At 49.9% G+C, this 27022-nt stretch overlaps 1 protein-coding gene across 6 annotated transcripts in view; it reads left to right on the top strand.

Moving 5' to 3' along the window:
* TFAP2C (transcription factor AP-2 gamma) overlaps positions 1-27022 on the top strand; it is a 221380-nt gene that overhangs the window by 38773 nt on the left and 155585 nt on the right. For 5 of the 6 annotated variants that reach the window (XM_049698952.1, XM_049698954.1, XM_049698951.1 and 2 more), the window contains exons 6-7: positions 4416-4555; positions 23430-23536. In XM_049698952.1, coding sequence (XP_049554909.1) covers positions 4416-4555; positions 23430-23536 — 247 coding nt within the window. Of the gene's footprint in view, positions 1-4415; positions 4556-23429; positions 23537-27022 lie in introns of those variants that run through there. The other variant, XM_049698956.1, reaches the window with a different exon arrangement.

Genomic DNA, 27022 nt, shown 5'->3' with positions numbered 1-27022 from the left:
AGGGCTTTTTTTTTTTTAATAAAGACTTTATTTTTTTAATAAATTTATTTATTTTTGGCTGCACTGGGTCTTCATTGCTGTGTGCGGGCTTTCTCTAGTTGCGGCGAGCGGGGGCTACTCTTCGTTGCAGTGCATGGGCTTCTCATTGCGGTGGCTTCTCTTGTTGCAGAGCACGGGCTCTAGGCGCACGGGCTTCAGTAGCTGTGGCTTGCGGGCTCAGTTGCTCCACGGCATGTGGGATCTTCGGAGGAAGCCCCCGAATATAACAATTTTTAAGCATCTGAACAGCAGTTGTGAACATTCGCTCAATTCAATTGCTCCACGTTTATGAAGCATTTCCTCTCCGCCTGTGGAATTTAGTCCTTTCTTTTTTGAAACTAGCATAGATTTATTTTCTAGGTTCCAATGGCTAATATTAATGGTTTCATTAATAGATAAAAAAGAATGAGGTCATTTTGATAACACAAACATTTGAAATATGGGTTTGAAGATCAGGTGATCAGCAAATCATCATAAAGTTGATGTTGTTTGTCATCAACACCAAGGCATTTTAAAATTTAATTAATTAATTAATTAATTTTTGGCTGTGTTGAGTCTTCATTGCTGCTGTGCGCGGGCTTTCTCTAGTCGCGGCGAGCCGGGGCTACTCTTCGTTGCGGTGTGCAGGCTTCTCATTGCGGTGGCTTCTCGTTGCGGAACACGGGCTCTCGGCGAGTGGGCTTCAGTAGTTGTGGCTCGTGGGCTCTAGAGCACAGGCTCAGTAGTTGTGGTGCATGGGTTTAGTTGCTCCACGTCATGTGGGATCTTCCCGGACCAGGGCTGGAACCCGTGTCCCCTGCATTGGCAGGCGGATTCTTAACCACTGTGCCACCAAGGAAGTCCCTCTGCATTTGTTTTCATGGTGAGAACAAGAGAGGAAATCTGACTCACACAATGAGTGACAGAGGTTTTTCTTTTTGCGGTTGTTTCATTTTGTTTGTTTGTTTATTTTTAGCTTGCTTTCCAACAGTAGTTCTCAACCTTGGCTCACCTAGGGCAGGGGTTGGCAAACTACAAAATCCAGCTGCAGCCTGCTGTTGTAAATAAAGTTTTATTGGAACACAGCCACAGCACATTGTCTACGCTCCTTCAGCGCACTGCCTGTGCAGAGCTGAGTAGCTGCAGTAGAGGCGGTATTTGGCCCTGTATAGAGAAAGTTTGCTGACCCCTGACTTGAGGAACGTAAACCCCGGTGTCCCTCTCCCCAGAGGCTGACTTAATTGCCCTGGGTCAGGGTTGGGTGGGGTAGCCTGAGCACACTAGGAGTCTTAAAAGTGCCTTAGAAGAAGCTCCTGTGCAGTTAGCACTGGGGAAAAGATGAGGCCCGAGCGATGAGGCAGGGGCAGCTTATGTCGAGGGCCTGGAAGAGGATTCCAGGCAGAGGGACGAGTACGGCTGAGGACCCCGCTAGGGAGACCGCGTCGGGGGTAACGGCACCCAGGCGGCTGGGGCGTGGGGAGCTCAGGGAGGTTCAGAGGAAGCTGGCCGGGGTGGGGGGGAGGGTGGGGGGGAGTTCTGTGTGGCCCCCAGGCTTGGCATTGAGCTGCTGAGTCCAAATTCCAGGAAGACAAACGGCTCTTCTGCCGAAGTTTCAGGCTGCCCCGCACTCCGAGACACCCCGTTGCTTCCTCTAGTAGCCAGGCTGTTCCCAGCCCTGACGGGGGACGCAGGAGCTGGCCGCTGGCCAGAATGCTGCAGGTGAGGCGTGAGGCCCCAGTGGGCATCAGGCCCAGACAACAGAGTGGCAGGTGGGGAGGTCTTGGATGTGGGAGCCCGTCAGCCTCAGCTTCAGGTCCCAGCCCTGCACTCACTACCTGCCTTCAGTTGAGTCCTTGGGAAACAAATTTTAAACCAGAGATTTGTGTGCGGGACATTTAATGGGGTGTGTTCTCAGGAGCCACACCTGTGCGGGAGGGTGGGCAGCTGAGCTGGGCAGAGGGGGGTGGGCGTCTCGGCCCATCCCCTGGGGGAGCTCTTGAGCGGGGTGGGCCTCTCACAGAGGTACCCAGGCAAGGCAAAAACTGTATCTACCAGTTGGTCACTAGATGCAAACTGCTGTCCAGGGAAGGGCCTTGGGCTTGGATGAAGCGGGTCTCTGAGGCCTAGGGCGATTACCAGGGAGGAGCTCTCTGTGAGCTGTCGGTGCCCCCACTCCCAGTCTTGGTCTTAGAGTCTGAAACCGTAGCATCTACTGCAGCTACTATGTGACATCAAGCATGCTGCTTAACCTCCCTGAGCTTCCGCTGTACAAAATGGAGTCGATGGGCTGTTGGGAGGACTGGAGATACTGTATCCAAAGCCCCTGGCCCCAGTCCTGCGCTCTCAGAGGTGCCGGGAGATGTTTGTATAGTTGAAAGGATGGGTGAATGTGTTGCTTTGTTATCTGAATGAGCCCTAAAACTCCCTTTCTGGGGGAAAGACCCTGGAGACATAAGCCAGGAGACAGTGGTCTGTCCCACCACTAACTGGTGGTGTGACCACAGGCTGCTGCTCAGTTAAACTCTCTGGACCTTAATTTTTTATCTTGCAAATGGAGATACTAACAGGCCTGTGCTTTCCCTGGAGTGCTGGGGAGGGAGTAGAGGCCAGGAGGTGGGGAAGTGAGAGCTCTGGAAGGAAAGAGAGGCATCAGTCTCCACTGGGGGTGGGGGTGGCAGCAGGTGGCTGCGCGGGAAGGGTCCTGGGTGAGCTGGAGCCCTTGTCTGGCTTTAGGTGCAACCCCGCACCCACATATGCACATATGTGGACATGTACATGTATGTATTTCCTTAACATGCGTTTGCACGGACACACACTCTCCCCATATGGGCAGAGGCAGATGTGTGTGAATGCATGCACATGTACATGCTTGCACATGCACCCCGCACATCGTGCCTCCCTGAGTGTTTGCATCCACTCATATGCTCACATCAGAGCAAGAAGAGATTAGGACTGGAGTCTTCTGAGGGCCTCGCTCTGCCCTCAGCTGGTGACCCCATTCTGAGGGCAGAGGAGCAGGGTTGCCAAGAAGCAGCTCAGATGGGGGCCATGTGCGTGAGGTCAGGCGGGCAGGGCGGTCTGTCTGACCCCGTACGTGCCAGGCTGGGCCAGGCCACATGCTGGGCTGAAGAGTCCAAGCCAATGTTAATGGGCTCCTCAGGGACCAGGGCTGGTCTGCTAAGAGAACGACTGCCAGCAAACCCAGCTTTTCATTTAGTGATTTGTCCCAGAAAACTCCAAACTGCACCCGAGTTAATGGTGTTGAGCGCTGATCAGTGGCATTGAGGGTGATTTCTATCTTCATCCTTTGTTTTCTCTCATTTTTCTATGGTCAGTATGCATTAGCTTGAATAGTAATCAGGATCATAAATGCAGTTGGTTGAAGACATTTGTTGATGATGTTTGTCTAGCATCCCTTGCCCCCAGGCCCTCACTTGCCCTCCTGTGTTCTTTGTGGCTTGGGTGGAGCTGACAATCATGGAAGCTTGGACCCAAGGCTATGGGGTGGGCATGAGGGCCAGGCCTGGAGAATCAGAGCTCCCCATTTCCAAGTCCCCAGGGATTGTAACATGACCCATGCCGGGCCAATCAGAAGCCTTCCTTGTCATTTTATACACAGACATGGGGGAGATCAGCTCTCCCTTGCCTCTGGGATGTTAGAGCTGTCTCTGGCCATGCTTCCTCTTCTTCCACCACGTGGAAGAAACCCCTCTGCAGTGGGCGAGGCTCAGACCTAGAGAAGCTAGCCATAGAAAAGGAATTCCTTTGATTGTAAGACATACAATTCATTATTTTATGTACAACTAAGAAAAAAAGACTGCCAGTTAAGCTATGACATGCCTTTGGCTATAAGTCACATTCTGATTTCAGAGATATTAATGTGTGAAAAGATGTATACTGAAGAATCAATGAATGTGGATGGATGAATGGATAAAGAGAGAGATACAGCAAGAGGGTGTAAGAGAGAGTCCATGTGAGAGCAAGTGTGTGTGTGTGTGTGTGTGTGTGTGTGGAGGGATTCCTGAAAGCATCTTTGAGCACCTGGATTTAGCCATTCCTAAAGTTGACAGTGCTTTTATTTATTTATTAAAAATATTTATTTATTTAATTTGACCGTGCCGGGTCTTAGTTGCGGCGTGTGGGATCTTCTTTGCCGCATGCGGGATCTTCACTGCCGCATGCGGGGTCTAGTTCCCTGACCAGGGATCAAACCCAGGCCCCCTGCATCGGGAGTGCGGAGTCTTAGCCACCAGACCACCAGGGAAGTCCCGACATTGCTGTTATATGAGCCAATAACTTTCCACTGTTCCTTAGACACATATGAATCAGATTTCTGTGATTCACAATGGAAAGAGACTGGACTGATTCTTTTGCTTCTGATCCCTTTTATTGCCCAGATGCACGTAATAGAAAAGATTTTTCTTTTCTGTCATCTCCTCGTGGCTGGAGACCTGTAGTCTACTTCACCGTAAGGACCCACAGTGGCTGGTATGGACTGAGCCTGACCCAGCACGCAGCAGATACCTGTGGAATTGAGGTAGGATCCATGTTGAAACTCCTTGGTTGCAAGTATCAGAAACCTTAGTTCAGAGCAGCTTTGGCAAAAAGTGCAGCTTGTTGGCTTGGGTATGTGAAAAGTCCGAGAGTGCCCAAGCTGACCTGGGGCTCACATGGCTTTTTCAGGTGTGGTCTTGACCTTTCTGTTGTCTTCACTCTCAGACTGGCTGTCCTTGTGAGGGGACCCCTGGTCAGATGAAGACCTTCCAAGTTAGCAGTCTCAGTGGAAAGAGATTTTCTTCCTCTACAAAATTCTGAGTGCCTAGGATTGAGCGTCAGTGGGCGGCTGGGCAGGTGCCTGGGGAACCAGTCCCTAGGGATTCCCTGGACTGGACTGGAACATGCTGTTTGGCCACGTGAGATCATGTGACCTGCAGTGGGCGGGGCGTCAACTGTGGAAGATAATATGGACTGAAAGTGATGGAGAGGTGTGGCTCCCCAGATGAAAATGGGTGCTGTTACCAGAAGAAAGAGGATGGGGTCCCCAACAATTCTATCCCTTTCTTCTGGGTTAACACTACCCCAGGGAAGGCCCCCAAATCCTGGGAAACCTGGTTGTCGGGATCTGACCTCTCCCAGAGAAGCTCTTCCTGCAGGGTTCCATCCAGGGGCCTCCCAGCATTTGGTAGGTGCTGGGCCCGCCTTTCCTTCTGCAGAAATGCAACAAAGGAGGCCAGGGAGGGGCATCCCTTGGGGGGCTGGAAGCCGGCCTGCTACAAGGAACCAGGAGCTCTTTCTGGGGGCCATTACATGATTTCCCTCTTCTGTGCCTACAAAAAATATGGTCTTAATACAGCATGTTTAACAACACAGGCAGGATTAAAGGGCAGCCCTAATTGACCAAGGGGTGGGTCTCCACCTGTTTACTCTCCAGAATAATTCCATGAGGCAGGAATGATTAGTTGTGTCCTTCTCATGTAATTTGCGGGGGAGAAGTATGATGTCTGAACAGTTTGTGGGCGGGAGGCATGATGCTTCACAGGAACCAGCCCCTTAGGTCCACAGGAAGGATGGAGCAAGTATCTCTGAGCTGCGGCTAGAGCAGATGGAAGCCTGTTCCTGCTCAGGTCGGGCTAAAGAGGCTTCACAGGGTTCCAGAGCCCAAGTCCACCACTGTCCAGCTGCGTGATCCTAGGTGAATGAATTTCCCTCCCTGGCACTCGCTTCATTCATCTGTAAAATGGGGCTCTCTTGGGATTGAGCGCTGTGATGCTCATAAAGGGCTTGGCATGGTGTCTAGCAAATAGTAGGTGTTCGATAAAGAGGGAGCTGCTGTGGTTGCTGCTGCTGTTGTTATTATTAGACTGTTCCCTTTTCCACACTGCTGCCAGAGGGAGTTTTCAGAATGCAACTCTGGTCACATGACCCTCCACTCTCTGCTTGTAACCCCCAGAGGTCTTTTTCTCTTAGAGCTGGGTTTCTCAACCTCAGCACTACTGACATTTTGGGCCTGATAATTCTCTATCGTAGGGCATCCTGGGCACTGTAGGATGTTTACCAAGCTGGCCTCTACCCACTAGATGCCAGTAGCACTCTGCCCACCCCCGTCAAGATGGGACAACCAAAAATGTTTGCAGACATAGCCAAATGGTCCCTAGCACGGTCGCCCTTCCTCCACGCTACCCCCTTCCCAGTTGAGAACCACTGCCTTAAATCAAACCCTGAGCATTGTCACGGCCTCCCAGGCCAGTGTGGTCTAGTGGCCTGGCTCTCACAGACCCCTTGGGTTTCGCCCAGCACTGGGCTTCCCCTTGTTCTCCCTGCTTCAGCCACTCTGGTCTCTCTGCCACAGAGACTTTGGATCTGCTGTTCCTCTGGGAAGGGCCTATTCCAGACTCCCATTCCTCTTTGCCCCTAACTCATCCTTCAGACCTCAGCTCGGTTGCAACTTTCTTAAGAAATTCTGATTTGCCCAAATGGGTCGAATCCCCTTAAATATTGGTTTTCACTGTAGCATCTCCTTTCGCAGCACTTGTCACGGTTGTAATCTTACGTTCGTGTGTGTGATTCTTTCCTTAAAATGAAACTTTACGAAGGAGCATAAATTCCCTACAAGCGGGGAATGAGTCTTGTGTGTCCCAGTGGTTAGCACCGGGTAGAGTGTTGCTGAACGTTTGTTGGATGAATGAATGTATTCTGAGCAGTTTCATCCCACCAGCTGGTGCCTGGCCATCTCCCAGCCAATGCCCTGGATCTCCTTGCAGAGAAAGATAAGTTTCCTGTGTTGGATGGAGCCTGGGGGAATGACAAACAATGTTTTTATCTTGTTTTGTTTTTATGCTTTTTATTGGGATATAACACACATAAAATAAAATGCACTGATCTTAAGTATACAGCTTGATGAATTTTTAAATTCTTTTTTCTTTCAATTTTTTTTCTTCTCAATTTTTTTCTTTCAATTCCATTTTTTGGCCAAGCCGCGCGACATGCAGGATCTTAGTTCCCTGACCAGGGATCAAACCCACACCCCCCTTCATTGGAAGTGCATAGTCTTAACCACTGGACCTCCAGGGAAGTCCCACAGCTTGCTGAATTTTTACAAAGATAATCCTTTGTGTAGCCAACACCCAGATCAAGACATAGAACATTGCCAGCACCCCCAGAAGCCTCCTTCCTCTCCCTCCTACTCAGCACCCCACCCAAAGGTGACCACTGATCTCATCTGTATCATCATAGATGAACTTTGTTGGTTGTGGATGTTGTATTAGTCTGACTTCTCCAGAGAGACAGAACCAATAGGACACTTAAATATATAGAGAAAGATTTATTTTAGGGCAATAGCTGTGCAGTTATGGAGGGTGGCTGGCCCCAAATCTGCAGGGTGGACCGGCAGGCTGGAGACCAGCAAAGGGCTGATGTTGTAGTTCAAGTCTGAAGGTCATCTGTTGGCAGAGTTCCTTCTCACTCTGGGAGGTCTTCGGGGCTTCAACTGATTAGATTAGCCCCACCACCTTAGAGAAGGCAATCTGCTTTACTCAAAATCCATCAATGTTAATATCACTGTCACAGAAACATCCAGAATGATGTTTGGTCACATATCTGGGCACCGTGGCTCACCTAAGTTGACACATAAAATTAACTAACACAGACATCATAGAAACGTCCTCTTTTGTGTCTTGCTTCTTTTGTCCAGCATTATCATGTCTGTGAGATTCATCCATGTGGTTCAGTAGCAGTAGTTCATTCTTCTTTGCTGTGTAATACTGCACTGTATTGATATACTACTGTTAATTTTTATTGTTGATGGACATTTGGGTTGCTTCCAGTTTGGGGCTATTATGAATAAAACTGCCGTTAATATATTTGTATTTACTGTTTGGTGGACATAAATGCTAATTTCTGGAATTGTGGGATAGCTGGTTTACAGGGTATATCTTCTTTTTTTTTTTTTTTTTTTTTTGCGGTACGCGGGCCTCTCACCGTTGTGGCCTCTCCCGTTGCGGAGCACAGGCTCCGGACGCGCAGGCTCAGCGGCCATGGCTTACGGGCCCAGATGCTTCGCAGCATGTGGGGTCTTCCCGGACTGGGACACGAACCCACGTCCCCTGCATTGGCAGGCGGACTCTCAACCACTGCGCCACCAGGGAAGCCCCAGGGTATATGTTTTACTTAATGGATACTGACAGACAGATTGCCATAGTGGATACATGTTTACCTTTCCACCAGGAGGGTATGAGCATTCTAGTTCCTTCACATTCTCCTGTGTCCTGCATGTTGTCCATCTTTTCGATTTCAGCCGTTCTGGTACATGTGGATTGGCATCTCATTGTGGTTTTAATTAAGTCTCTTTTAAAAAAAAATTCTCTGTTGGATGAGACCAAAAACAGACTCCCATACAACTTGAGAAGTGGTTTTTTTGTTTTTTAAAAAATTAATACGATCCTGTGCGTCAATTTGCAGAGAGAAGGAAACCAGCATTTGCCTTGCACCTGCTCCCTGTCAGGCACTGTGCTAAGGGATTTACAGATTTCTTCTCATGTCATCCTCAAGACAACTCCTACAAGATGTGGACAACCCTGGGGATAGAATGGGGACAGGCACCACTCCCATCCCCGAAGACCTGAGCATGCAAATGAGACAGGTTGGCACTTCCTGGGGAACTGATTCAGCAATTGTTTCTGCGACAGGCACGGTGTGAAAGTGACAGATATTCCCACAGAGAGAAAACTGCTTTTTTTTTTTTTTTTTTTTTTTTTTTTTTTTTTTTTGCGGTACGCGGGCCTCTCACTGTCGTGGCCTCTCCTGTTGCGGAGCACAGGCTCCGGACGCGCAGGCTCAGTGGCCATGGCTCACGGGCCCAGCCGCTCCGCGGCATGTGGGATCTTCCCGGACCGGGGCACGAACCCGTGTCCCCTGCATTGGCAGGCAGACTCTCAACCACTGCGCCACCAGGGAAGCCCGAGAAAACTGCTTTTGATGGGAGCCACGGCAGGAATCAGCTGGGTCTCGAGTACACATGTTGTATTTCCCGTTGGTCTCTGCGTCAGGGCCACAGGTTGCAGGTATGGGGAGCAGAGGCTGCCTGTGGTTTCCACGAAGACCTGTGTCCTGGTGGATGGATGCTGCATCAGTCCCGTGGACTCTGGGCCTCCTGGATTTCTGAATTTCATCGACCAAGTACCATTTTCTCACTGGTCTTTGGTAAAGGTTATAGGTGAAGGTTACTTTTGCTGTGTGAAGGCATTTTTGAGTCCACTACCATTGTCTCTCCTTCAAGAGAACATTTGAGCACGAAAAAGCAGGTAGACAATCAGAATAGAAGTGAATCCCCAGGGTTAAGTACATCTTATCTACTGAAAAAGTCAACATCTTGCCCTTATTTTTCTCATTGTGCTGTGCTAGTGGAAAATTCACCACAGAATGGATTTTGCGAACCACTGGGGTGACAGAAAAGTACAGACTTCGGTGCTAAACCTTGGTTTGGAAACTAAGCCTGGTACTTAGGGCTGCATGACATTGGCAGTGTCGCTCATCTTTCTGCAGTCCAGTTTCAAAGGCTCAGAATGTTATCTGCAGAAAACACCTGGTACGGTGCCCAGACCCCCTAATGGGGGGCCAATAAGTGTTACTTGAATGAATTTCTGATATATTTCAGGATCTGCAATCCCTTAGCCACAAGTGCAAAAGCTTAAACCACTGTGAAAATAGAAAGTGCTTTTCTTATGTTTGGTGCAAATTCGTGTGGCAGCAAAGCCTGACATGAGGCCATTTTACAGTCTTTATTGATCCCCATTGGCATGAATATTCGTATGTTCTTCTCTAGAAATATCATATTTGATACTGAGCTGTTCCCCCATTGTACAGCATATGCATGTATTACCTTTCTACAGTCTGGATCATCCTGAATTCTGATGTACATTTGGGTTCCAAATGTTAGAACCTAAATTGAGATTGACTTAGAAAAAAATTTCAAAAGGTATGTAATCATCGCATGAACCTAAAAAAGCCAGGGATAGCTCTGGCTTCAGGTGCAGCTGAACCCAGGGGCTCAAGTGATGTCTGTCTCTGTTTCTCTCTTGTCACTCAGCTCTGAGCAGCTCTGCTTTTCTTTGAGTGTTAGCTCCATTCCCATTCTTGCCTCAGACAGATGGAGGGGAGAGGGTGTTGTAATTGGCTTAGTCTGGGTCACACCTGCCACTCTGCTTTGGACGGGATGGATGATAGCGCCTCGGAGGAGTGTGGGGCAGACCTAAGCAGCAAGTGCTCACCGTGTCAATTATGAACTAGTTCTGTGGCAAATCCAATCCTTTGTTCGGCTTTCCCAGCTCCAGGGAAATCACAGCCAAGCAAAGGGCGCCCTGGACGAGGACGAGACTCTTGCTGTCTCTGCCCTTCTCATTCTGGCTCTGACTCTGCAGCGCAGTGAGTAACACGTCCGAGAGCCTCACGGTAGGCTTACCTCTTGCTTCCGCAATCAGAGGGCCGGTCCTTCAAGCCTCTGGTGTTCCTGTGCCTCACGATGATGGGAAGAGCCACAGCACATGCTGTTCCCTCTGCTGGAATGTTCTCAGTGCCTGTCACCTGGTTAGAGCCAGTTCACTTGTGATTCTCAGTTTAAAGGACAGAGCTTCAGAAAAGACTTCTCTGACCCTCTGAGGTTCAATCCCTGACCGTCTTTTTTCACAGCATCACTTTCACTTTGTAATTATATATTAACTGGGCCTTTATTTGTTTAACGGCCGTCTCCCTCCCCTCTTAGACTGGCATGGCTTGATGGTCGGGCCGTGTCTGTCTCACTCACCACCGTCCCTCCTCAGTGTTGGACACGCAGGGGGTATATTTCACAAGTGGTGACTCCCCCAGTTGGGCCAGATTCCTAGTTCCCAGCAGCCTCAGAAGCTCTCATCTAGCTCTAGACACCCTCTCCCCCTGCTTGCCTCAGCTCAGCTGGGGTGTGGTACCACTTGGATGTCACCACGCTCACAGCTTCCTGGAAGACGAGCCCCGTGTATGTCTCTGGGCTTTTCCTGACATTCTCCAAGGAAGGCTGTCTCAATCCCAGGCTGCTGGGCAGTGCTTTCCCATAAAGTGCCACACGGGAGTGTGTAATGGACTCACTTTGCCGTGTCTTCCCTGAGCTGCACTGCCGTCCTTCTGGGAAACTGATCTATGTGATTCTGATAGCAATGGCCAGTCACAGTGTTCTCTCCTGGAGTCTAGGTGTGGTCAGGTGACTGAGCACCAGGGTGGTGGGTCCAGGCACGTGACACAAGCTAAGCCAATCGGAGTCCTTCCCTGGGATTTCTCTCATTTCTGCTCGTGATGTCAGATGACTGTGAGGCTGGGGCCAGTTCCAGCCCCAGAGAACAGCTGCTCTGAGAGAACAAAGTTGGCTCACCAAGAGAAGCAGAGACCACAGAATAGAAGGCCCTTAGAATAGCCATGGCCCCTTTACTGGACATCCCCTGTGTGGCAGGCACCCCGCACGCGTTTTCCCTAAGGCATCACCAGCATTATGATGGGACAAGGAAAATGGGATGATGAGGCTCTTGGAGGTTCAGGCATTTGCCTAAGATTTCAACAAGGTGGAGCCAAGTAGGGTTTGCCAGAAAGCCCCGCGGTCTCTACACTGGCCTGTGGGATGCACACCTGCCCCCCTTTAGGGGAGTCCCCTGCCTTGGAGCTGGTCTTGCCTCAGGAGAACCAACCCTTTGTGTACCTCTGTCATTCCAGTGGGTGAGGATGGGGTGAGCAGAGGACCCCATGCCAAGGCCTCGGATGCTTTCCTTCTTTCCCTCCCCCGCCCTCCTCCCTCAGGGCAGATGCTTTGCGGACCACAGTGGAAGCGGACTCTTAGGAATACCTGTGAAACAAAGGGCTTCCTTCATGAAAGAGAAAGTCCCTTTGCCCAACACCAAGCAGAATGCGCCAGTTAAACAAACAGCTGCAAAGCAAACCCATCCAAGGAAGCAGTTGAAAAAAAGGCCTGCATCTCGCACTTGGGTAACCACGTCCCTGGGAGGGAGGCTGGGGCAGAGGGAAAGGCCTCCAGCAGCCAGAGGAATCACCGGTATGTCTTAGAGTTGGAGCAGCCCAGCTCCCGGCTCCATCAGCCAGAACAAAGGGCAGAATGCACTCCTGAGCGGGGCTCGGGGGCTCTCCCGAGGACAGGAAGGCCCCCTGCGCCAGATCGGCAGCAACATCAGGATGTGAAGAAAGCCCAGCTTACCGCATCCCCTTGGCGAACCGTGACAAGCGACGCACCAGCTTTCAACACCACCCTTGTTCTCCATCAATGGGTTCCATTGTAGGCACAACTTCCCTGGCTCTGGGAGTTGGTTCTGTGCCCTGGCCAGAGTCTCAAACCAGGGGACTTGGGCTCATCTACTCCCTTCCTCTGCATCGGGAAGCATCCCCAAAGTCTTGCCCAAGAGCCCCACTGGGGAAGTTTCCTTTTGCTCCCATCAGTGGAGGGGCAGAGAGCTGGAGGGCATGCTCGGCCGTGCTCCCTCCAGGCACTTGAGCCGTTGAGTCTCCGCTTTGCCCCTCTCTCGTTGCTTTTCGCTGGATGTTCCCCGTTCAAGTCCGGAACAGAGGTCGCCAGACTACCATCTGGAGACCAAATCTGGCCCACTACCTGGTTTTCTAAATACAGTTTTATTGGAATAGCGATGCCCGTTCATTTACATAGTGTTTGTGGCTGCTTTTGCCCTACGATGGCAGAGTTGAGTAGTGGCAACAGAGATTGTATGGCCCACAAGGCCTATCATTTTGACTACCTGGCTTTAAAGAAAAACTTTGCCCGCTCATCTAGATCAGAGGGGAGTGTTAGAGAATTGAAGGTTTGGCATTTTCAGTCTCTAGCTCAGTTGACTGGTTCATTCATTTGAGCTTCTTCTATGCACCAAGCTCTGAGCAGGTTGCTAAGGATACACGAGGGATAAAGCGGACGCACTGCTAGCCCTCGAGGGAAGCAGAAGAGATGGTTACCATGCAAGCAGTTCACGCAAACTTAGTTACAACTGTGCTGCGCGTTAGAGAGGAAAGGGTGGTGTGATATGTGGACCCAACCCCGGGGTCAAGGACAGCTCCCTGGTGGGAATAATATGTCAGCTGAGACTAGGATGTGTGGGAAGTAACCAGACCAGCGGTTCAGGAGAGAGAGAGGACAGAGAATCCTCTAGACAGAGGGCCCAGCCTGGGCAAGGCAGGGCAGAGCACGGCCCCGGCCAGGAACGGAGTGAGGTCCTAGGAGGAGACATGAGAGACAGGCTTCATGGGATGGGGTGGCTGTCCCCAGGGCCACCGGTCCACCATGACTGGTCCGGTGAGAGACTGGGACAGTGTCCCTCCTTCTTTAAGACAGTAGGGTTTCCCTTTTCCCTTGTACAAAGCTCAGTCTAAATCATATTAACAGTTTCTTCTAAAATGGTGTCTGATGGTAGCCACTAGCCATGTGTGGCAATGTAAATCTCAATTTAAATAATCAAAATATGATGTAAAATGTTCAGATCCTCAGTCACACAAGCCATACTGCAAGTGCTTGAGAGCCTCATGTGCAGATACAGAACGTTTCCACCATCAACAAGAGTTCCCCTGGGCAACATTGGCCTAAATGAAGACTCTGGCCCAACCCTCTATCAAGGAGTCACCACGGGAGGACTTGTCTTTCAACTGGAAAAGTAAGGAGTCTGGACTTTGGGATTCAAGCTCTTGCATTCACAAGCTATGTGATCTTGGGCAGGTTATTTAATTTCTCTGAGCCTCAATTTTGTCATCTGCAAGACGGGCCCAGAACAGCATTTGGCACACTGTTGATACTCCCTCTAAACGGCAACTGAAATCATTTCAACTTTTGCAGTAGAGTGAAAACAATTAAAAACCATGGTGGAACTTCCCTGGTGGTGCAGTGGTTTAGAATCTGCCTGCCAATGCAGGGGACACAGGTTTGAGCCCTGGTCCGGGAAGATCCCACATGCCACGGAGCAACTAAGCCCGTGTGCCACAACTACTGAGCCCGCATGCCTAGAGTCGTGCTCTGTGACAAGAGAAGCCAGCGCAATGAGAAGCCCGCGCACTGCAACGAAGAGTAGCCCCCGCTCGCCGCAACTAGAGAAAGCCTGCGCACAACAAGGAAGACCCAACACAGACAAAAAAAAAAAAACCAAATAAATAAATTTATGTATATTAAAGAAAGGACTGTCATGGTGGCCCGAGTATCCCTATTAGGGAGGAAACTGTCTTGATTTGTGAAAAATACTAAGTTGCTGTGAGGCTAGGCCTGAGGGTGGGTTGTGTCTGCATTGCAGGAGGCAGGAATCTGTACGGGAGAGCAGGGAAGAGGCAGAGAATTTGCAGGGGCTGAGAATTACACGTGCTGGAGCTGGTAGGTGACGACCCTTAGTGGCTGGTGCGGCTGACCGTCTTCCTAGAACAAGGATGTCTGAAGATCAGTTAGAAACTCTTTGCAGGCTGAGCCGTAGGCCCTGAGCCCACCCCTTCCCAGCCAACGCCGTTCCCTGTGAATGACTCAGGAGACTGGAGAAGGGGGTAGTGTGTGGAAAGAGATGCTTTCCCCATCTGGCTCTTCATGGTATGGAGGAGAGAAAGCACAGAGGCGCATGAGGATCCGCCTGCCATGTCAACTCAGTGAAGAGGACTCAGAATCTGAGGGGCCCGTGAGAAGCTCAGATGACCTGGAATTCACAGAAATCTTGGGAGGGCTTTGGACTTTCATGGGACAGGGAATGAGAGGTCCAGGGTCATCTCAAGGCCCAGGAGGCCTCGGTGGACATCTGGGTGGCCCTAAACTCTGAACTCTGAGGGTGGGGTCCAAGCCTCCCCCTCAGTGCACAGCGCAAAGCCCTGTGTTCTGGATATGTGGGCAGGGTGCTGACAATATCCATTGGCTTGAACTGGAGTTTAGTTCTTTATTCATTCATGTATTCATTCATTCATATGAATAAGTGGGCAGGCCTACTGTGGCTATGTATGTCCAAAAACCCAATGCACACTAATTTAAAGGAAAAAAATGAACAATTTGTATAACAACAGTAATCCATGGGGGTGAATCAAATCTGGCTTTAGGGAAAGCTGGATCCGGGGCTCTAAGAATAGAAAAAGGACCGAGTTCTCCTTCCTTTCATCGGTCCCTCTTTTCAGTCTAATAAGATGGCCGCCAGCAGCTCCAGGGCAACATGAGCTTCCTTATTCCAGAACGAGGGGAACAAGGAGTTTCCCAGAAGCCCCAGTGACAGTGTCTTTGTGAGTCACTGGCTCTGATGGGGTCACACGCTTCTCCCTGAACCCGTGGAACAGGATGGTCTGTTTGGCTTGGGCTCTCACAGGTTCCCCACAGGCTGAGCCAGAGAACTTATGGAATAAAGTAAATCAGGGGAACCGAGGAACGTAGACAGAGGTGAGCAGGTGCTGGGCATGGAAGAAGAGCTGTCCGCCACGATCAGTTCACACAACACCCTCGGGCTGCTCTGGGTGCAGCAGAGGGCAGGCTGGACCCTGCGCCCTCACGGAGCTTATGTTCTAGAGGGGACGTTGACCCTTATCCCAATGGTCCTTCACCTCCCCTCCCTTCTGGCCCGTGTCCAGCCCAGAGAGAGGAGTGAAATTAACTGTCCTTTGTTATTGGGACACTTCCTTAGAGCAACAAAGGGCCTTTCACAGGGAGAACATGAAGCAAGTAGATGCAGGATGACCTGGAAGTCACAGAATTTGGTTGTTGAGGTGCCAGATGAAAAACACCCAGCAGGTCATGTTCAGAATTTGGAGCTAAAACAGACATGCTCTTAAAGAAAAGAAATCCATATATGGCCAGCATGGCAGGTACACCTTTTGGAGTGAAGGACACTGGGCTGAATACTCAGAAACCGAAAACCCATGGAAGCTTCTGCAAAGTCAGCGCTCAGTGGGAGCCAAGTTCCCTTCAGGCTTCACCCCCGCTCTGGCTGGAGGCACCCCACGGGGAACCAGGGGAAACTGAGGCCCCAGGTACTGGTTCTCAGGCCCACCCCTCTCCCAGCCACCAAGACCACGTCCGGTGCAGAGTTCTAGGCAGAGGGAGCAGCAAGTGGCAAGACCGTGGAGGAAAAGAACGTGGAAAAACCAAGGGGCAAAAAGCAGAAGGCTGGAGCGGAGAGAGAGACCTGGTGGGAGATGCGCACGGGTGTGGGCTGGGCCAGATCTTGAAGGGGTTTGGAAGCCAAGGAGAAGAGCTTCATCATTATCCCGAGAGCCAGGCTGCCCTTGATGGGAGTGAAGTGAGGGCGGAGCAGGGGCGGGGAGGAGCTGTATGAGTTGTTCTGGGGCTGCTATAGTACTAATAATTAATAATAGTAATAATAAACAACTGTGCGGCTTAAAACAAGAGAAATGTACTCTTTTGGAATTCAGAAAGTAAGAAGTCTGAAATCAAGGTGTCAGCAGGGTCGTGCTCCCTCTAATGGGTCTAGAGAAAGATCCTTCCCGGCCTCTTCCAGATTCTGGGGGTTCCCGCCGATTCTTGCTGTTCTTTGGTCTGCATCTGTATCACTCCGGTCTCTGCCTCCGTCTTCACATGGCTCTCTTTTATGTGTGTCCCTGTGTGTACTGTCCTCTTATCAGCACTGGTCTTAGGGTCCACCCTAATCCAGTATGATCTCATTTTAACTAATTACACCTGCAAAGACCCTATTTCCAAAAAAGGTCATATTTGAGGTTTCAGGTGGACATGAGTTTGGGGGGACACTTCAATTCACAGTGGTGGTCTGATATGATTTTCATGTGGCACAAGGGACTCCAGCAGCACGAGGAATGGATTAAAGGAGGCCAGTGTGGAAGCAGGAGGCCAGCTTGGTGGGCAGGAGAGAGGTGGAGGGAACCTGGGCTAGGATGGGGATGGTGGCGATGGGGGGAAGTGGATGGAGTCCAAAGATGCTTGGGAAGCAGAATCAACAGGACTTGGTGATGGACAACATGTGGGCAGAGGGAAGGGGAGATGGTAAGAATATGCCCCAGGTTTCCACGTGGCTGGCCTGTTTCATTATCAGTGAACCCAATTTGGTGAGACATAGGGTAGGATACGAAATAGACATGCAGAAGGGAAAAAAGAAAAAAAAATTAAAAGAAGGAGAAGATGGCTTGGGCTTGTTTACACCCCATAAGATTTGCCCACAAGCTGCAGTTCTCTGGGGACACCTCACAACCTCCTGGCTCAGCGCGTGGGCACCACATGGAAACGCTGATGGCCCAGCAATAGAATAAATAACCCTCCCAGTGAGCTCATCCTAAATTAGGTCTCCCCTCCTTGCTCACTCCAGCCCCTGGACTGGGGAAATTGCTGGCAGTGTGACGGAATGCAGCATCCTGTGGCCCTGGGGCTGGGACTGCCCGGTGCTAGGGGACATGGCCTGACACAGGGGCAGGCGCAGGTGTTCAGAGTCCAGATCTCTGACTCAGAGTGCTGGGAAAGGCCCCAACCTTTTTTTCCATTGCAGTTCCTTTTGGGGGCTCCTGGTATCATAGACATAAGGAACATGATCATTGGAGCCAGGCAGCCTGGGTTTGTCTGGAGTCTGGGTGAGTTCCCTGTGCCTAGGTTAGTAACAAACTATCGTGAACTTGGTGGCTTAAAAACAACAGAAATTTCTCCTCTCACAGTCAGCAGGCCAGAGGTCTGAAGTCAGTGCCCCAGGGCTGAAATCAAGGTGTCGGCAGGGACGTGCTCCCTCTAGAGGCTCCAGGGGAGGATCCTTCTTTGCCTCTTCGAGCTCCTGGTGGCTGCTGGTGATCCCTGACCTGTGCTCACATCACTCCAGTCTTCAAGGACAGCATCTTCAAGTTGCCCGCTGCTTCCCTCTTGTAGGGGTACATGTGATTGCATTTAGAGCCTATTGGGTAATCCAGGATAATGTCCCCAACTCAAGATTCCTAATTTACCTTTTTTTTCTTTGACCGTACCATGCGGCTTGTGGGATCTTAGTTCCCTGACCAGGAATCGAACACGTGCCCCCCTGCAGTGGAAGCGCGGAGTCTTAACCACTGGACCGCCAGGGAGTCCCTCAAGATTGCTAATTTAATCACATCTTTTCCCATATAACATCCAGGTATTAGGACCTGATATATTTGGTTGGGGGTGGAGGGTAGCTTTATTCTGCCTGCTACAAATTCCTTCACTTACAGTCTGCGTGGCAAGTTACTTTTCTCTCTGTGCCTCCGTTTCCTCATGTGTGAATAGCAGAGACTCTGCTTTTAATGAAAGAACCCCCAACCTTTAGGTGGCCACAAAGTCATTGGAATAACGACCGCATTTCCCAGGGTCCCTTGCAGCTTGACGAGACCATGTGCCTAGGCTCTAGCCAGTGGGATGTGCGTAATCTCTGGGCAGTGTCCTACCCCTCCTCTTTCTTCATGCTTGCTGGTCAGGAGTTGGATGTGGTGGCTAAAGAACTGCAGCAGCCACCTGGGGCCAGGAGGTGAATTTGGGCGGTGCTCGTAGGTGCTTATGAGGGTTGAATAAGAGGAGCGTATTTCTTTCTCCTCCCACTTCCGCTCTACCCCTTGTTCGTCCTCCTCCTCTTCCACCATGAATATTTCTCTCTTTCTCCTCCCGTCCCCCACTTCTCCCCTCTCCCTCCTCCCCCTCCTTTCCTGCTTCCTTCCCACCCCCCACCCCACATTCTCTTCTTTATCGTCACCACTGCTGCTTTAGTTCTGAGGCTCCTGGACTCGCAGGCGACCTTGGCCACTACACTCAGCCCTCTGACCCGCTGAGTGTTGGGGATCTTTGCCTGGAATGCCTATCTAAGCCACACCCACAGCTTGTTTCTTTAGTCATTCTTGATTATTAACACAAACAAGCAGGGACTAAGCAAGCTGCTGTGCTGGGCACTTGACATACCTGCTTTCCAAACTTTACAGCAATTACTTTGTAAAATGATCATCATGTGAGGGATCGTGTTATCTTTATGAAAGTCCTAGCTGGCCCAGTGTTACAGGAAGAAGTTGAGGCTCTGAGCCTCACAGTTTCACAGCTGGAAGGGGTGGAATCAGGAGTCCACCTGTTCCTGTGCTCTTAGCCATGGCACTGCATCCTTCCATGGTAGCTTACGGGCCCCTGATAGGGGACTGGCCAGTAAGGGAGACCAAGAGAAGAAAGATCAGCCCTGCCCTTGGGGAATTCCTCATGGAGTGGGGCATGCTGGCTTGGGGAGGCCCCTTGGGGTCAGCCCCTGAGGTGGTTTCCTGGAGAAGGTAATATATGAACTGAATCATGGGGAGAGGGTGGGGTGTGTACAGGGACAGTGAGGTGAGCTCTGGGGTAGCGGGATCAGGGTGTGTTGGGGAATCAGGAAGTGGACAGTTTGTTCCGGGGATGGGTAAGGGTTTTGAGTCTGGGCAAAGTAGTGCTTCCTGCTTTCAGTGAGAGATCTATAAGTTTCTTCCTTCTTCCACCATGAAATTTGTTTTCATTATATTAGCATAACGCATATTTATTGGGAGAAAATTTGGAAAATACAGGAAATCATAGAGCAGACTTCTCCACCTAAGCGTTCACTGCTATCAATTTATTTTTATATTTTGGGACTTCCCTGGTGGTGCATTTGTTAAGACTCCACGCTCCCAATGCAGGGGCCCCAGGTTCAATCCCTAATCAAGGAACTAGATCCCACATGCATGCCGCAACTAAGGAGCCTACCTGCTGCAACTAAGACCCAGCGCAACCAAATAAATATTTATTTATTTTTACACCTTTTTTTTTTTGGCTATGCTGGCACGTGGGGTCTTAGCACGGCTTGGCCATGGTTTGACCAGGGATCGAACCCACACCCCCTGCATTGGAAGCATGGAGTCTTAACCACTGGACAGCCAGGGAAGTCCCCACTGCTGTTAATTTATTAGTGGCTGTGCTCACCCTCACGAGACCTTCCAATGCCAGGCACCCTGCTGCCTGCTTTCCACACAGGGCAACTTCTCGCTGTGTCCTGACATGGTGGATGGGCAAGGGGGGCTCTCTGGCCTCTTATAAGGGCACTAATCCCATTAATGAGGGCTCCACCCTCATGACCTTAGCACCTCCCAAAGGCCAAAGGCCCCACCTCCTAATGCTATCTCACTGGGGGTTAGGATTTCAACATGAATTTTGGGGGGTGGGGTGGGACACAGACATGCAGTCCATAAAAAGTTCCACTCAAGACCCCTCCTGCTACCGTTTTATAGCCACGGCCACCTCCCACCCCTGGCAACTGCTAATCTGTTCTCCATTTCTATAATTTCGTCATTTCTAGAATGTTATATAAATGAAATTACATGGTATATAACCTTTTGAGACTTTTTTTTTCACTCAGCAGAATGCCCTTGAGTATTCTCCATGTAAATTTGCATCCCACAGCATGACTGTATTCAGTTAGATGAATAGATCATAATGTATTTAACTAACCCCCTCCTACCTACTTAGTTTATTTCCATTTAAAAGTATTTTGAGTTATGCTGTGGCAAATATCCTTGAAGCCGTGTATTTGCTTATATAAAGTATTTGCTCATATAAAGATTTGTTTCTGAAGACAGATTCCCTGCTTTGGACTTGCTGAGTCACGTATGTTTGAAAAAACATCTCTCCTAATTGGCCAGTATAAGCGATGTCCTAATTTTCACCCCTCCCACTGATGTGGGAGACTCTTTGGGTCCCTACACCCTCACCCTCTTTCTTAAGGAGGAAGCTCTTGTTCTCTTAAGCTCATCTCAGGTCTGGGGTTGCTAAATATGGACAGGAAGGGATCAGAGCAGAGAAGCAGCCGGAATATTAGCAAGGGGGCCCCGAGGTCAAAGGGCGAGGTGGTGGGGCTCTGGCCCTGGTGTGGGCTCAGTGGTAGAAGTGTCCCAGTTTGATGAGAGTGCGGTGCTGCTCTACCAATAGGAGACAGGAAAGTTGGGGGGCACTTTCTATGCCTGATGCCCTCCCAGCCTCTTGGTGCTCTTGTCCCATTTTAACGAGACCACCATCGTGTAGGGGTCACAAACACAGGTTCTTAGGGGCCAGATGGATCGTGGAAATGGTGATGTAAGAAAAACATGTTCTCTCCTTTCTCCTGAGACACATGACCCTATGCTCCAGCAATCTTCCTCCCTCTCCACTCTTTGACAGATATAAGAGTACAAGAAATATTCTCTTTTCCTCTTAACTGGCACCAGCGCAATACACTGTAGCCTTGGGGCTTTGCTCTTGCTGGCCCCTGCACCTGGCATGCTCTTCTCCAGAGATCCCAGCTCACCCCTCATCTCCTGCGGGATTCCCCCAATGTCACCATCTCAGGGAGGCCTTCTTCGCTCCCCCCGCCCCGCAGCACTCCTAGCCCACTTTCTCTGCTTGATTTTCGCAGTAGCATTCGTCACCATCCACAGTCTGTACATGTCGTGCATTTAGATTCTTTTTGCCTGTTTCCCCCCATATTTTTGTTGTCTTGTTCCCAGCCATATCCTCAGTGCTGAGAACAGTGCCTGACTCATGGTAAGCACTCGGAACATCTTGTTGAATGAATGAGTGAATGAATGAATGAGTGAACTAACAGATAATGAATGAATGAATGAAAGAAAAGAATGAATGAAAGGAAGGAAGGAAGGGAAGAAAGAGAAAAAAGGAAGGAAGAAAGGAAGAAAGAGAAGGGAAGGAAGGAAGGAAGGAAGAAAGGAAGAAAGAAAGAAGCTAACTCACTCTAGCATAAGTTAAACCATGCTGGTCCATGGCACCTGGCAGGCTGTGAACTTTAGGCTCCTGAACGAAAGGGAGGGGTGAGGCCTGGGGTAAGCCGATGTGTTGCCGTCTAAAGGAAGCACCTGCTGTTCCACTCCAGCCCACTGCTGCCTGGTCTTCAGTTTTTCAGGACTGAGTGAACAATCTCAATTTAAGTTACCATACCAGATAAAATTGCCAATATTTGAGCATTTGGGGCCTACAGAAATGGCAATTCCATGTGATCCAAACAATACACAGGACTTCCCTGGTGGCGCAGTGCTTAAGAATCCACCTGCCAATGCAGGGGACATGGGTTCGATCCCTGGTCTGGGAAGATCCCACATGCCGTGGAGCAACTAAGCCCGTGCGCCACAACTACTGAGCCTGTGCTCTACAGCCCGTGAGCCACAACTACTGAAGCCCGTGCGCCTGGAGCCTGTGCTTTACAAGAGAAGCCACCACAATGAGAAGCCCGCGCACCGCAACAAAGAGTAGCCCCCGCTCGCTGCAACTAGAGAAAACCCGCGCGCAGCAATGAAGACCCAACACAGCCAAAATAATAATAATAATAGATAAATAAATATAATTTTAAAAAAGTTTAAAAACAAACAGTACACAATTCCTCCCAATTTCAGTTGCTGCCGACAAGTTTTCAACCACATTATTCACCACAACAAACCCACTGCTTGGGCCAAAGGGACATGTCTCTGAGCTGGCTTCTCCCAGGACCACCAGTCTGCAAGCTGCATAAAGGCTTTCAGTAGCTAGTTGTCACCCCCAAAAGAAAAGCACCAGCTCTGCCTGGGTCCTTGGGTTCCGTAGAGAGCGGCTGGGCGAACAGAAATGGAGAGGTGGGGGAGAAGGGAAATGTGGAGGAATCCCCCTTCCTCCACGTAACAACTGCAGACCCCTGCGAGAAGCCTCTTCTCAGTGAGGGGCTTCTGCCCCCAGTGGGTCTCCCTGAGCCACATGGGGCAGCCCCAGCTTTCTAGGCCCGGCCTGAGTCCCTTCTTACTCCTGGGTGTGATTCCGTCAGGCCGCAGGAGCGTGTCAGTGATGGTGCTGCCTGTCATCAGATGCACAGATGTTCGAAACTCAGAAAGCTGCTAAAGAGGCTTCTAGGCAATCGAGGGGGGTTGGGTGGGGAGAAAAGAAGCTTCTGGAAATAAAACAAGCCAGTCACCGAGGGCAGTGTGATGGGGCCTTAGTGGGATTGAAGAGTAGTCCTGCCTGTGGGAAGGGTCAGGCCAGCACGGCCCTCCCCTTGGAGCATGTGATGGGGCAGTGCTAGCCGGGCCCAGGACGGGGCGCAACCTGCCCCTAAGTCCCGTCGGGAGGCCCCTCCCACCCTGCCAAGTGTCCCAGGGTCTCCCATCCCTTTGGGTCGGGCACAGCCTCCACGTGCTGGCAGTCCACCCCACCATTCATTCACTTACAGTCTCATTCAATTTTCAGCTCCTTTGCGCTAAACGTCTACCCCGGCCCTGGGTGCTGCGGAGACAGCCGTGAGCAAGGGGCAAAGCACTGGCGGCCCGGCTCCTTCACTGAGTGGAAAGTAAGTCAACAAGTGACATGCAGTGCAAGGCTGGGGCTGTGGAGATGCTCACCCCAGTGCAGCCACCGCCTGCCTCGCTCCCACCCTCTCCATCTCTCCACAAACAGCATCATCTCCTTTTCTCTTTTGCCACAGACCACGAAGGTCCACACGACAAAGCCCACGTTATTCACAACCGAACCTGGCTTCTCTTTCTGGAACGTTGGAGAGTGGATGCTGTTGACGGGCACCGGCTGCTCCAGGTGAGGGGAAGACTTTGCCGTTCCAGGCAGGGCTGTGGGTGGGAAGGGGAAGGGGAGCGGTTCTTCCCTCCTCATCAGGAAGGTTGGAGTTTTCTGACACAGCAAAGAAACAGCAACGACTGCAAATCAGTTAGCCGTTGTACTTGTACAGGTGGAAGGTTTCCGTCCTGCCACGCGTTTATGGCCATTTGGAATCATGCATTTTCTTGTTAATATATCTGTCTTCTCTGCTTGCTTGAAATGATCAAACTAACAGTTATTGGCTGCTTCAATATGTTGCATTATGTGTATTTACTCATTCGAGACTCAGAACACCTTATGAGCTAGGGTCCATCGTCGTCTCCTGTTTGTAGTATAGGAAATTCAGGTGCAGAGAGGTTAGGTAGGATGGCCAAAGACACACAGTTAGAAAGAGGAGGGATCTGGGATTTGAACTTAGGACCAAGGTCCTATGTTCGTAATTTCTATCCCAGGTTGCTTTGTCGGCGAGTGAAGGCAGTGACCATGCCTGCTTGTTCAGCATGGGGTCCCACAGCATCTGGCTTGGAGTTGATGTTCGGTACCTTTTTGTGGAATGAATGAATGAATGAATGCACCTTTACCAGGATGGATGGTGCCTACTTCTGTGAGGGGCTATTGGGCTCTCTGTACTGTGTTTTTTTATTTTTTGGTTGCGCCGGTTTTTAGTTGTGGCAGGCGGGCTCCTTAGTTGCGGCTCCAGGGCTCCTTAGTTGCGACCTGCGAACTCTTAGTTGTGGCATGCATGTGGGATCTAGTTCCCGGACCAGATATCAAACCCAGGCCCCCTGCATTGGGAGCGCAGAGTCTCACTCACTGGACCACCAGGGAAGTCCCCTGCCTGTATTGTTTTTGTTCTAATTCACGTTTGGCAAGTGGTTAGCTCTTGGCACGTGGAAGTTACTCAGAAAATGTCCACTGAGTGGATGAATGACTGAGGGAGAGAGTGAGTGACTCTGAAGTTGATGAGGCCAAGAGGCAAAAAGGGAGAGAGGGAGGGACTGAGCCCAGACATGCATTTGCCCAGGCCCCAGTCTTGGTTTTCTCCTCGTTGGACCACTGCTGTTGTTGTTTTGCTGTTCTGTTGTCATGAATCTGGACCTTTGCTTTGCTTCTTTCCTGTATCCTCTGCGTCAACATCAGGGGATCAGGGCGTTTGGACACCTGGATGGCATCAGGATGTCCCTGTGAGTGCTGGGTTTTTGTGGTGGCAGAGTCCAGCAGACCTCACAACATCCCAGCAGCTCTGGGAGAAGCCCCAGCTGTGATGTCCAGGACTTGAGGTGGGATACAGGGCCCATGGAAGACGTTGAACGCTCCTGCTGCCTTTTGTGGATTCTCAGCTCCTGGTGTGTGTGGGCGCTCAGCCGGTGGCTGCTGGGTGTCCATCCAGGCCTTCACGCGTACACTCGTGCATTCCCTCGTTTGCTGCATTCGGCCCGGTTACCTGCCATGAGCCCTGGCCTCGCCCCCTCCCAACACTGTGAGCAAGTTAGTCCCAAAGTGCTCTGAGCTCAGTGTCCTTATTGGTAAAACACAGACTGTGACTGTCCCTTTTTTGCAAGATGATTGTGGGTTAAACAAATTAAGCAGTAAAGCTGCAAGAACAGAGCAAGGCCTGCAGGAGACCCTTAACAAATGGAAAGACACAGGTCTCTGCAGGTGTATGAGCATCAATTCACTCACAAATGAGGCCAGTGGTATCTCCAGGAGACGCATGAATTTTCAGATGAGACCCAGTTGGGTTGGGACGGAAAAGAGAGAAGGAATTTTTCCACCCTCATCTTTATGTTCACTTTATTTTCTAAGAAAAGTGTGCTGTGTAATGAGAAAAGCAGAATGGGGTAACTTGGTGTTAATTTTGGAGATTTCTCTTATTCGTTAATCTTTCACTAACAAGTGTAGTCCAGGGCAAATCCCTAACAATTCTGGGATTTGGGAAGAAAAGACAAAGCCATTTGTGGGCAATTCTGGTTCTCTTCTGCAAAAATTCTCAAGCCAGAGCAGCAGGGAAGGGTGGTGCGGGGAGAATCCTGCCTTTGGAAGAACATGTGGGAAGCCAGGGTCACGTGTAGAGCCGGGATAAGAAGATTTGATGCTGGTAAGTGCACAGGTTGTCCTAGGGTGGGCTTGGGTGTGGGTTCTGGTATTTTCCAACAAGGAAGAGAATTTTTGCCTTCATTTGGGTGTGGTTGAGTGGCTAAAGGGGCTAGGCCTGGAGTTACCTGCCAAAGAACAATCTCGATGTGTGCATTTCTCCAAGCATTGGCCAAATCCATAACGATGGACATCGTGCATTCATCCATCACTTTGTTCATTTATGACATTTATTATAGAATAAGTGGGAATATCAGATAAGGTGTCTGAAAACAAAGAAATCCCTTGTGGTTCTACCACTCAATTTATTTTATTTTTTATTTATTTTATTTTTAATTTTTTAAAAATTGACGTACAGTTGATTTACATTGTTTCAGGTGTATAGCAAAGTGACTCAGTTATTCTTTTTCATATTCTTTTCCATTATAGATTATTACAAGGTATTGAATATAGTTCCCTGTGCTACACATTAGGCCTTTGTTGTTTATCCATTTTATATACAGTAATGTGTATCTGTTAATCCCAGATTCCTAATTTATCCCTCTACCCCCGTTACTTATGGTAACCATAAGTTTGTTTTCTATGTCTGTGAGTCTGTTTCTGTTTTGTAAATAAGCTCATTTGTATCATTTTTTAAGATTCCACATATAAGTGTTATCACGATATTTGTCTGACTTACTTCACTTAGTATGATAATCTCTAGGGCCATCCATGTTGCTGCAAATGTCATTATTTCATTCTTTTCAATGGCTGAGTAATATTCCATTGTATACATGTACCACATCTTCTTTATCCATTCATCTGTCAATGGACATTTAGGTTGCTTCCATGTCTTGGCTATTATAAATAATGCTGCTATGAACATTGGGGCACGTGTGTCTTTTTGAATTAGAGTTTTCGTCTTTTCCAGATATATGCCCAAAAGTGGGATTGCTGGATCATATAGTAGCTCTATTTTCAGTTGTTTAAGGAACCTCCATACCGTTCTCCACAGTGGCTGCACCAATTTACATTCCCACCAACAGTGTCGGAGGGTTCCCTTGTCTCTGCCACTCAGTTTACATCAGCTACATATGCATGCATTTCCCTAAGTGGTGTAGCAGGGCCATTAGGTGTTTAGAAAGGACATGGGAAAACAAAGCCATGTTATCACCAGGCGGTGTTTGATGGAGCCATTAGCACACAACCACGAAGGTAGGGACCCCCAGCCTTCACCTCCTGGCCGGTCAGAGGTGTCGTGCGGTCCAGGGATAAAAGCATCCTGTCAGCTCCCACTGCTCCAAGCCAGGAAGTTGGGGTGTTCTTGGGAAGTTCGGGCATGGGTACCAAATGGATGTCCCAGGAACAGTCCAGTGAGGAAATACCATCAGG

This window comes from Orcinus orca, chromosome 16, assembly GCF_937001465.1.
Source record: "Orcinus orca chromosome 16, mOrcOrc1.1, whole genome shotgun sequence".
NCBI classification, from domain to species: domain Eukaryota; kingdom Metazoa; phylum Chordata; class Mammalia; order Artiodactyla; family Delphinidae; genus Orcinus; species Orcinus orca.
The sequence above is the reverse complement of the archived record's forward strand: the minus strand, read 5'-3'. Positions and strand labels throughout refer to the sequence as shown.